The 12,484-nt window shown below is 39.8% G+C and overlaps 1 protein-coding gene across 1 annotated transcript; it reads left to right on the top strand.

The window, feature by feature from the left end:
- Window positions 1-4,134: 4,134 nt before the first annotated feature.
- LOC104523573 (homer scaffold protein 1) lies at window positions 4,135-12,076 on the top strand (the record flags this gene model as incomplete). The annotated part of the gene is made up of 3 exons (XM_010166203.2): window positions 4,135-4,245; window positions 5,853-5,933; window positions 11,073-12,076. Coding segments are annotated over 3 exons (381 nt in total), but the record flags the coding sequence as incomplete, so codon positions are not given.
- Window positions 12,077-12,484: the final 408 nt, after the last annotated feature.

Raw genomic sequence — 12,484 nt, 5'->3', positions numbered from 1 at the left:
AGAGAAGTTGTGGATGCCCCCTCCCTGGAACAAGTTACCTTGCTGTCTAACTTCAGCTGATGCATTTATCACTGAAGTATGCAGCTGAGTATAATGCTAACCATATAACAGAAGAGTTAGTTCATTAAATAGTCACTAAAAAGCCCTTTCAGAATATTTTTCCCTGTGTGCTATCCTTACCTGGATAATAAATGGAAAATAAAGAAGCAGAGGCTAAGAACAATACTTGTTTTCTTTTTTAGTCTCAAATATGAAGCCACAATATTGACTTTTTTTTTCAGATATGTAACTCAGTGCAGTCTTAAGGTAGCGTAATAGAAGAATCTGCTTTAATCAGTTATTGTTTGAAGACTGTTCTTTCAGTCTGAATTCTGTACTGGAAATAAATCTTAATCACAGGTATATTGCTCAGTGTTGCTGTGCAAAGGTTTGAATGATTGATTGAGCCTTGCTTTTAAACATGAAACACTGAATGAGGAGATGTCCCTGAAAATAGTACGTGGGAGGGTCAGACTAAAACATTTTATCTTCCTTTTATTCCCCCTTCTGTGCATAATGCACAAACAGCAAACAGTTATTTTTAATGATTTTTGGACCACTGGTCATGAGAAAAATAAATTCAATTTGAAACAAGGAAATAGAGCAAGCAAGTGCTGTCCAGATTTTTGCCTAGAGCTTTATCTTTTGTTACTTCTGTCTTCAATTGCACATTCTTTATATCACATCATTTCCTAGTCCATCTTACTCTACAGACTTTTTTCAAAGAATCACAGTATGATTTTCTTTTTATAGGTACATTCAAGAAGATAACATCGTGAAAATATTTGACATCTTTTCAGATCTCTGTAGTAATGGGCATTTAAATAAAACTGCAATTAAAGTAACCCCATTTTTTAAATTGAATTTGTTGGTTTTTTCCAATGTACTGATTTTTCAACGAACAGTAGACAAAACAGTTGAACAATGCATTATTTTCTTGCATAAGCAGTAAGAGATGGATGTCTGTCCAGAGGAAAGCTGGACCAGAGTAAGACATCACAGCCCTTTTGGTTAATTGCCCTTCTGACAGCAGTTGCCTCTGTTGGCAAGAAGGTTTGTGAGAGTCCCTACTTCACTCAAGCAAAATTAGCTGTGTTTGCTTAAGCTGTTTCAACAGGTGTCTTGAGTTAGTTTGGATCAGAGTGTACTGGGGAGCGTTCAGGTGAGCCATGTAGCAAAGGTGTTTTCAGCCATTGGTCATGCACGCAGCCAGAGCAGTAACATTTATCATAGAACCACAGAGTGGTTTGGGTTGGAAGGGACCTTTAAAGGTCATCTAGTCCAGCCCTCCTGCAGTGAGCAGAGACATGTTCAACTAGATCAGGCTGCTCAGAGCCCCATCCAATCTGACCTTGAATGTTTCCAGGGATGGGGCATCTACCACCTCTCTGGGCAATCTGTGCCAGTGTCTTACCACCCTCACTGTAAAAAATGTCTTCCTTATATCTAGTCTGAATCTACCCTCTTTGAGTTTACAACCATTACCCCTTGTCTTATCTTTGCAGGCCTGGCTAAAATGTTTGTCACCATCTTTCTTATAGGCCCCCTTTAAGCATGGAAAGGTTGCAGTAAGGTCTCCCTGGAGCTTTCTCTTCTCTAGGTTGAACAACCCAAATGCTCTCAGTCTGTCCTCATAGGAGAGGTGTTCCAGCCCTCAGATCGTTTTTGTAGCCTCCTCTTGACCCACTCCAGCAGGTCAGTGTCTTTCTTGTGCTGAGGACCCCAGAGCTGGATGCAGTACCGCAGGTGGGGTCTCACCAGAGCCAAGCAGAGGAGCAGAATCACCTCCCTCGACCTGCTGGCCATACTTCTGTTGATGCAGCCCAGGATGTGGTTGTCCTTCTGGACTGTGAACGCACATTGCTGGCTCATGTCCAGCTTTTTATCCACCAGTACCCCCAAGTCCTTCTACACTGGGCTGCTCAGAATCCCTTCATCCCCCAGCCTGTATTGGTACTGAGGATTGCCCCAACCCACGTGCAGGACCTTGCACTTGGCCTTGTTGAACTTCCTGAGGTTCACGTGGGCTCACTTCTTGAGCTTGTCCAGGTCCCTCCAGATGGCATCTCATCCCTCAGGCGTGTCAGTTGCACCACTTGGCTTGGTGTCACCTGGAAACTTGCTAAGGGTGCAGTCGATCTCACTGTCTGTGGAGTTGATGAAGATATTAAACAGTACTGGCCCTGTTTGGAGCAGAAGGCCTTGACCAAATGGCCATCAGGGTTCCCTTCCAGCATAACTTACTCTGTGCTTCTGTGATTCGTGCTGTATCCAGATGTTAGTTCAGACACTGTGTCGATACATGTTTATCCCAGTTGGTGTATTCCAGTTCTGATTGATTGTGCTTGAGTAATTGTAGTGGTGAGTACTGTAACCGTCACAATTTGTAGCGGTCACAGATAATCTAAATAGATATGTTTTTGTGTAATTGAAGCAAATTGAGAAAACTATCTAAGACTTCAATTGTAATGCAGTGGCATATAAAACTGATCAAACTGCTATTACTTTTTGCCATGAGCAGTGATACTTCTTTTGGGACAATTCCAGCAAATAAGATGGGTCTTTGGGGTTGGGTGGGGGTGTTGTTTTACGAAGCGATATCCCCATCCCTCATTCCCCTTACCTCTCCCAAGAATTTGCTGTAATCTCAGTTCGGATGTCTAATTACAGTTTTCCAGTAGAAGAAACTAGACTTGTTGTGGCTGTTACAGAGGGGAAGTTCATGCCCTGTGGCTCAGAAAGGAGAAATTGATAGGGATTTTATTTTAATTTTCTTATATGTCATCTTGGCTTTCCTTTGACTTCTCTCTGCACTCAATAATCTACATTTTGAGCCTACAGATAGTTCAGAGTCTGAAATTACTGGCATCAGAGTGGATTCACTAGCTAGACTACATCGGTGCTGGAGGGCACCAGCCTTGATTCCTCAAGATGTTCTTTTTTATAAGAAATAAAATTGTCCTGGATAATACCTGTCCTCTGTCTAAGGGCTAGTTCTCCAAGAAAGTTAAATGGAGACCTGAAGGTTTTAATTGCAGAATTGGGTAGCACTTTGTTCAAAGGAGCTTTTGGGCTGGATTTGTCAGTTTCTGCAGGTTGATGGTGCTACTTTGTTGAAGATTGTATACTAAGATGAACAGGCTCATATCTTCTGGAAAAAAAAAAAAGAGTTATTAGGTTTTAAATAGTATTTTTAGTATTTTAACAGTTTGTTATTAAACAAAGATATTCTAGTGCACAAATCCATGCAGACATGTAGTGTGGGGATTCTCTAATATTTTGATCTGTAATTTGAGAGGTACATGAACAAAGACTTCTCTGCATAAACTCTAACCGCATGGATTTTATTTCTTCGGCATAAAAGCTATTTTTTAAACAACTGTTTATCTGTGAATGCCAGGACACTAACATCTCTTTGATTAAAAAAACAAAATAAAAAAGGTATACCACTGCCAGGTATCTTAACTTATCCAAGGGCAGATGGAAAGTGTTTACTGTCTGCTAATAAAGAGAAAGTCTGCAAATTCAAATTGTGCCATTAGCTGTTGGCTTTGTGACTGAGAGATGAAATCTGTAACAAGAGGAAGTAAGAAGTTGGCAGCTGTACATTGGTATACAGCTGTTACACTGTTGATGCCGAGTCAGAAATTGAGGCTGGGAAGTGTTAATTGGCTTGCTAGGAAGTGGGCGAGCATTGTGGCTTAGTTGATTGAGATGGTACAACATTAAAAAGTGTCAGATGGAGAGTGGTCTGTGTTTAATCGCCTGGCCGTTATTGTTTCTGAAATGGTAATTCAGGTCCTTTCATAAAATTTTCAATAATTAGTAAGTATAAGTTTTAATTAATGTTCTTTTCAGCCTGCAACATATTAAATTTATTGTTTCTAGGAAGTCATAGCAACCATTTTATGCTAACCAATTTATTAAGGACTTTTATGCTAATTTCATAAAAACACCCTCAACATTTCAATCAACATACATCACCCAGAACTAAGGGCATATTTCTAATGCAGCTATTGATGCAAAGAAATAATAGTACCTTGAATTTGTTGAAATTAATTCTGTACGTGTTGCTTCTTCTACTTGATTCAACAGGTGACTGAGCTAGAGTGTGTGAGCAGTCAAGCCAATGCAGTCCACACACATAAAACGGAATTAAACCAGACAATACAGGAGTTAGAATCTACACTGAAGAAAAAAGAAGAGGTATGGGCTAACATTTATTCTGGCTTTTCTGTTAGGTCATTTCTAAAGGTTTTCAATACTAAGCTTGTGATGGCTGGTAAATACTGTATTATTTCCTATAGGTGTTATGAAGTAAATTTTTTTTCAGCTTCTTTGAAATGGTTAGTATTTTTCCGTGTATATAATTACATCAGTCCAATATAGAACTAGGTATTTGAACAACAAAAAGAAGTATCATGTTTTCCTGTTTGCTTTTACCAAGCATCTCTGTTTGCAAAAGTAAGTCATAAGTGGTTTCCACAGAGCAGTCATCACACTGATGCAGTCCAAATTCACTAAGAAGGGAAGCTCTTGTAAACGCGCTTTCCTTTTTCCAGAGAGTAGGGTTTGGAACAAGTGACAAATCAATGCCTTTTTCAGGTCAATCTGTTTTTCAGGCTATGTTAATATAGCTGACTTTTATGATCCCTGAGATCAGCCCTTTACTTAAATGCATGCCAAACGCCTGGCCTGAAACTCAACAATATTTATTGTGCCATCTGCCTTGGGCTGGACCAGCAGCAAGAAAATAAAAGGAATTGGAGCAACACCTGCACTGGCACTGGCCACATATGAAGGATTGTTTGCCCCATGTAAGACCAGATCCCTTGAACCCTCCTTGACAGACGCAGCAGGCATGTGTGTGTGGGGGTGTGTGTGTGAACAGCGTGCCTGGCAGGGTCTCGCCTCCAGCAGGGCAGTTGTTGGGTGTTTCCAAAGAGGATGCAGGAGGGGCACAGTAATTACAGAATATCCTCCCAAAATGGAACAAAGCCTCTTCCAAACTCCCTCATACTTAAGAGATTAGCCTCAGGTTGGCCATGTTTTCCATTCTGGTGCCCATTCACTTTTGAATCATGCTGAGCTGTTGACTGTGAAGAGATCTTTCCAAAAGGAGTTCTGGGAGGTGATTATGCCCTTCTGGGGAAAAGTACATAATAATTTTGTTACCTTTTGGTTTCATTAACTGTTTCTGTTCTTGTCTCCTGAAAGTAAGCTGAGAGAAGTTTTTGTTTCCATTCATTATTTTATCTGTATTTGTTATTTTTATACCTTATTACTTTCTTCTTGCTAAATCAAAGATGCCCTTTCTTTTAGACTCTCTTTTTACAGAAATCAGTGGTCAAAGCATGCAATTTTTTGATGCACAGCCCTGCTGCTAGTGATACAATAAGCAGCTCACAGATGAAAATTGGATTTTTCACTTGAAAAAATGGGGAAGGATAGACTATAATAGAATTCAAAGTATAAAATTGTTTCTCTAATTACAAACACCCTTAATTTTCAAGGAAAAAAATATTTCAGGTATTTTGTATGGGAGAGGAAAACTTGGACTTTTATAAAAGAAAATGCTTATCTGCATTGTTGTTTATTCACAATGGAATTGCTGTTTTGGGACTGTGATTCAGGAGTATTGAGAGCAGGGCTTAAATTTCATGTACTGTGATGGGCAGTAGCCAGCTTTCAGTTTTGGTATCATTGCAAATGATACCAAAATGCAGGAGAGGAGAAGAAGCGGTAGCCAGCTGACCTGCACTGGGGCCAAGCCAGGTAACGTATTGCTAGCAAGGTTGTTTCTTCTCCCTTAGGAAATAGAAGGACTGAAACAAGAAATCGAAAATGCCAGAGAGCTCCAGGCACAGAGGGATTCTTTAACCCAGAAGTTACAGGTGAGCTATAGTGTATCATCTTAATTTAGAGAGAAGGGAAAAATGATCATCGAGTCAGCAGTTCACATCAGCACTTGTGCTATATTCACTGCAGGTGCCAGATAGATACGTAAGTTAGGCTGCATTGCAAGGTGGTGGGTGGGGGATGATCCTTAGAAATTTGTATCAAAATTTGCACCTGCTGTAAGTTGCTATTTTTACCCAAGAGAATAGACCCAAATTTCATTTGCACTGTGTAGTTTCAGGCTCGCAGATGTCCTTCATCAATACATGGTCTGGGCAGTGCTGGTCTCATTTTCACTGCAGTGTCTTCCCATGGGTCTTCTGTACCACTGAAAGTGTCAGGCTGGGATGAGTATCATCAGGTTGGGATGAGTTTGTATTCAGCTTTTAAACGTACCCTGACAAAGTAAAGGTTAAAGCATTCTGGTGTAGTACAGACTTTAAAAACAAACTTGCATGTTTTCTTGGAATTATTTAGAATTATTGTGTTTTTATTGTTTTTTCTGGGGTTGTTTCTTTACTGTATACAAAGCCAGATATCTCAGTGTACCCTCAGTATACCCTCCCTTGCTACATCTGAGCTCCTGTCTGTCTGTCGCCGGGCTGACACATACACACCTCCCTGGTGAAACCGGCCTTGTGCACAAGGCTGACCCAAAGCTTAGGTGGGTTACACTGTAAATACAGACCTTAGCCTTTTGGTAGGACTGTAAACTCGGGCATTAAATAGCTCCAAATCTGAAGTGCTGAAAGGTGACCCTTGCTGTTCTGTGGCTTGACTTGAATCAGGCTGAAAGCAAGCCCCATCAGACTAACCACAGCTTAAAAATCTTTAAGCAGGTATTCTTTGAAATGCATTACATGAATTGGAACTTCCTTGAGTCTCATTTTAACCTACAGAATAAACCACATAAGAACAAAATCAATTTATTCCCTTTTCCCCATTCTTAAGTCAAATTATTTGGAAAAAATATGTTATACATTAAACAATCATTGAAGATTATTTTGAATGCACCTGAGCTTGCCTGTTCCGCTATTCCAAAAAATGTTGCTGGCTTCAGGCTAAAAATGGGAGTTTCCAGCTGAAAACGAGCTTATTTTAGAGACTCAAAAGGGAAATCATAATGAAAGTTGAAAATAGTTCTAGCAGTAACATATGCAATGATTTCAGTGTAAGATCATATGAAAAGTAATAATGAGCCAGGAACTAGCTATCCTTAGGAAACAGAATTATGAGAGACTGGTAAGAGATGAAAGATTAGAAAATGCTAAGTTTTTATTAAAATTTTTACTTTATGAAGTCAGTAGCTTCCTTTTGGTATATTTATATCTTTAGTAACCAAATGGATATATTGTGTATATATATGTCAGTACATCACATTGTAGGTGATCAGTTCTTGAAAATAGTTCTATATGGTTCTATTCAAGTAAATCTAAAGCTCACTTAGGATCACTTAGTTAAAAGTTGCCTTTCTTAATCTTAAAGCTTAGTACTGATCCAGTGCAGCCCATCTAAAAGATCTTGATTCTTTATTTTGCTATAATTGTCCTGCTTTGATTATACTGGCCTTCTCTGAGCCACTTCACCCTACATCTGTGACGTCAGTGAAACAGTGTTTTCTTCTGTAGCTCCAGACTAACCATCTCACATCTGTTCACTTAGTTGACTCATCATCTCTTTTCAGGGGGATTGTCTCCAGGGTCCATATCAGTTCATCTCGCTCTTTTTACTTCTACTTTAATTTTTCCCTTTTGTGCTTGCAAATGGATTATGTAGCTCTAAAATATTTTGGAGTATAGCCTGTATGAAAAATGCTGTACAAAGAAATTACTATTCAAGGTGTATTGCATTTCTGACACACTAATATCAGGGAATAAATTAGAAATCCATCATTGGCAAATTCCAGTGAAGAACAATCTGTTATCACTGTGAAGGGTAAGTACTGGGGCCCTTGTTACTTAATAATTTCATTAGCAATGGAGAGAAGACATATCAATGAGTCATGATCAGTGTGACTCTCACAGTAAGTCAAGATATCTTTATTACTGTGGCTGATTCCTAAATATAGCTGTTGTGTATGGTTCAAATATTTTATTTGGATCCTTGCACTGAATTCCACAAAAGATTATTACAGTTAAAAAAACCCTGTATCTTGTTAATAATTTATTTATTTTCTAAAAGAAAACAATGTATGAGAAATTATTGCGTCCACTGTAAGAAAAGCTTGAAAAAACAGTGTAAAATAAACATTGCAAAGGGCCTGAACGTATCAGAAGAGTTGGTTAATTGTTAGGTAATATTAATGGCAAATACAGTTAAATGACACAACTAAAGGATAGTTTACATTACATGGACACCTCTCCAGTTCTTCCAATCCAGAAGCAACAGTTTTTAGATAGACTGGTTTGTAATAGGAAACTACACATGAGCTGGACATGAACTTGTAATGCAGTACTATTGCAAAAATCATTAATACTAATCTAGGGTTAATATGTGAAAGGATCAAATGTAGAATTTGTGAAGAAAGCTCTTCCAGAAATGAAAAGCAACAACTCCTGGCATATTTCAGTTAGTTCTACTTCCCATACATTAGTAGATATGTTAAGCATAAGTTAGGGAAAATAAAACAGGAGGACATGTGGGAGAAAGTCCCACATATCTGAGGAAATGTTTGGGAAGCTCAGTGTATATGGATTAGGAGTGTGAAGTCAGCTTGGAAAATAAATAAAATATACAAGCTGGAAGTTTAAACAAAAGAAGGGAGCTCTTCTGATTTGAAGAGATACAGGGCAAGGACTAGCAATGGAGGGTTAGCCTTTTGCTGAATATGGATGGAAGTTCCTACATCTAACAAAGCTTTCAGTTTTACCTGGGTCCTCCCACCCCAACAGCTTACAGCAGAGCAATTCATTGGTTCAAGAGCATTTGAGGAGGGCCTGAAACATCATCTTCAGTGCTAGATACAGGCCAATGGGATGCTTGTCAGGCCCAGGTATCATGAAATAAAACCATATGTATATCCATGGATTTGTTCCAAAGTGGTCCCTTTCATCACTGGCTTGCCTGCTTAGAGGAATTTATTATCTCTGGGGTAAAAGCACTGGCAAAGAGACTTACTGGAGCACACATATTTGGTGAGAAGAAGAGGAGCAGTGACAGGAGAAGCAGGATGCATGAGCAAACATGGAAAAACAGCAGCTGGTTTTGTGTGAGCTAAAGAAAGGACTGTGTCATTCCTGCAGAGCTGACAGGACCTTGAATTTCCTTTTTTCTCCTATAGTGTAGTCACTTGGCCTCAGGAGGTCTTGAACCTGTGCAGTCACTACACCAGGTTGTACTTGTCAGTACTCGGTTTGGAGGGCAGGAGTAGGCTCAATGAAGGAGAGCCTTCAGAGGGTGTGGCTGAATCATAATCAGTTAGCTTGTTCTTTTCTAGCAGCACTGGGGTAACTAATCACTATGTAAGCATATGTGCCTTTTTTTTAATATTGTTTCTGCAAATACTTAGCTTCCTTTAGTGCTTTGGTAACTTTATTGTTCAGTGTTAAACAGATCAAACTAATTCTTCTCGTGGTCCTGTCAGCAAGAGGTAATTCTTGCTCTAAGCGGTGCTGTTCAACACCAGTGCCTAAAACTCTGTAATTTTTAACTGGCACATTTACAAACAAGAAGGGAGGTGTTCCAGTTCAGCTTGGACATAACACTTTGCTGCATAAGTAGCCACAGTTGCAAGGAAATCAGGTTCTCGGGGCTCTGCCTTCTCCACCTGCACCACTTCTCGGGGTCCCAGAGCTCTTCCCTGCTGCAGAGTCTGGAAGCCAACACTGAATGCTGGCCACATCACCCCACCCCTCCTCTGGCCAGGGATGCAGTGGCTGATCGACAACTGCCATCAGACCCCTCACGGGTGGAAATGTGTCTCGGGCCACAGACTTTGACACAAGTCTGCAGTTTTATACCCGTTACTCGTGACTGCCCAACTGCTTGTTCTGTACGGGTCAGGTTCTTTCTTATGGTTAGCTCAGGTCTCTCCAAATGTAAACGTGAATATATTTGTTAGTTTTGAGGGAGACAGAAGAATCATAAGAAAAATGATGGGAGAGTGGGAGGGCAGAAAGAGGAGTCGCTCATAACTGAAACAACAACATTTAGCGTGAATTTACGGGATGTGCAATGATTGGGACAAATCACAGTATGCTATTCCAGGCCCATGTGACTGCTGCATTCATAATCTGATAGAAGAGAGGGCACCCGGTTTGCCCAAAGCCAAGCAGCCATGGCCTCCCTCCCATGCCAGGCCCCAGGCAGGGCTGTAAGGGGTCCCAGTGGGCTCATGCGAGGGGCTTCTCTTCCTCATGAGTGAGAGCCGAGCCTGCTCAGGTCACATCCCCTCAGCTGTGTGTAACATGCCAGTGCTTCGTCTTTCTGCCCGCTATGTTGGGACAGCTTCTCCCTAGGGCACTGGTGGCCAGTCCCCTTTCCCTGCTCCCGCAGCAATGCTGCAGTGGGGCTGCCGGTGGGTGCTGGGATGCACCGTGCAGTGAGATGAGACATTCGGCTTGCATTGGCTGGTTTACAAGCAGCATCACCCTGACATCAGTCTTGCTAGTTTATGTTTCTGTCTTAATTTTCAGGCTGAAAAGGCCCATAACGTGGGAGAGGAGTAAGGTAGTTACTCCATCCATAAAGCAGTATTCTGGATGAGTTTCTGTATGAGATCATTTAATGGGGACTGTGTCCTTGAGCTTGTCCTACTTGTGTCCATGTAGTCAATATCAGGGAATACTTGAAGTAAACCTTTGAGAAGCTGTTTTCAGTAGGTGGCAAGTTCCTGCGTGATAGAAGCAATAACTTACCTGAATAAGTATATCACATCTGTTGTTTACTGACTACATATTATCCCTCTCCAAAAGTTTCTGTCCTTCAGATGAATTACTGAAAAAATGGAGGAAGTGGCAGTACATATGCAATTGTAATAACAATTTGGGTTCTGGTTTTGGCTCAGTGGAAACTGTAAAGGGTCACAAATTGTTTTAAAAAGCAGTTGACAAAAATAGCACATGAATACCAGCAGGAGGTTAGACTGCTTTCTGTTTGCAGACAACACATTAACATGTTATGTATTTTCTCTGAAGGAAGTAGAAATTCGAAACAAAGACCTGGAAGGCCAGCTGTCTGATCTAGAGCAACGTCTGGAGAAAAGTCAGAATGAGCAAGAAGCTTTTCGCAATAACTTGAAGACACTTTTAGAAATTCTTGATGGAAAAATATTTGAACTAACAGAGTTACGAGATAACTTGGCCAAGCTAATAGAATGCAGCTAAAGAAAATGGGATTTCAGTGCCAATCAGCTTAAAGATGCACTGTCTCTCTTCATAGGACTCTGTTGGGCTCTGCATCAAAGTTGCACAAAATTAGAAAATGCTCCTCTGAGAGGGCTTGTTTTAAATTTGAGTCATATTTCAATGTAAAATTTAGAACTCAGCTTGTGGCTAGTTGAAGTAAAACAAACAAACAAACAAACAAACAAAAAAAACTTGAATTACAAATTACCTCCTTGTACATTATTGGCCATAGATAACTTGAAAGATATTAACAGTAATTGAATGCAATCCTTTTCTAATTATCAGTGATGGAAGAACTAGCAGTGTCCAAGGTCACATCCCCTTTTTGTGATAGACACAATATAGGTTATTTGCTGTTTTATTTATTTAAGACATTTAATTGCTGTGTTTTGTGCAAGAACTTGGTGATGACAGCCCTGTGTATTTTGTTGTTCTTAATAATTTCTCAGGATACTTTGCACTGTGGAGAAGCAGTGCCATTACCAATTTATTCTTGCCAGGAGTGAGAGAGAGTTGCATCTTTAATTGAAACAAAGTTACTATAACTGCTTGTACAAAGTTCTAACTTTTGGGCTTTTGTTGGTTGGTTGGTTGGTTGTTTTTTGGTTTTTTATATATATATATACTGGAAGATACCGTACTTCTTTATGGAGCTTACTCTTGTGTTCTACAATATTGTCCAATGTAAGGTTTACTTTTTCATATGAAATCCATGTAATTACAGTGAGATCTTCCACTTAACTATATTTTGAAGCCAACCAATGATGGAAGGTGAGTCCCCTAGGAAAAAAAAGGGGGGGGGGCAAAAAACCCCTGAGAATTTTAAATGTAAAATTTGACATACACAGATAACAAGGAATAGCCAGTCATTTGTTTTCTGGCTTTGATACATATATCACATATATATGTTCAATTAACTGTTAACCTGTTCTGCAGGAGACTTTTTCAGAATGTCACATGAATTTCAGGTTTTGTGAATAATGGCTTATGGGGAGCACTGTTTTAGTACAGATTGCATTAAGGGCATAGAGCTATTGCAAGTGATTACTCATACACTGAACTTGTCCAGCCAAGAAAGCTGTTTCTAGAAGTTTTGTTGTCATAGCAAATTGAAATGGAGACATGTTTACTCTTTTATGGGTCTTCATATCACATATTTATTGAAACTACACCAGGCAATATTCTGAACTGTTAACTAAATG

This window comes from Antrostomus carolinensis, unplaced genomic scaffold, assembly GCF_000700745.2.
Source record: "Antrostomus carolinensis isolate BGI_N321 unplaced genomic scaffold, ASM70074v2 scaffold2164, whole genome shotgun sequence".
NCBI lineage: Eukaryota > Metazoa > Chordata > Aves > Caprimulgiformes > Caprimulgidae > Antrostomus > Antrostomus carolinensis.
This window is presented reverse-complemented; position numbering and strand designations above follow the sequence as displayed.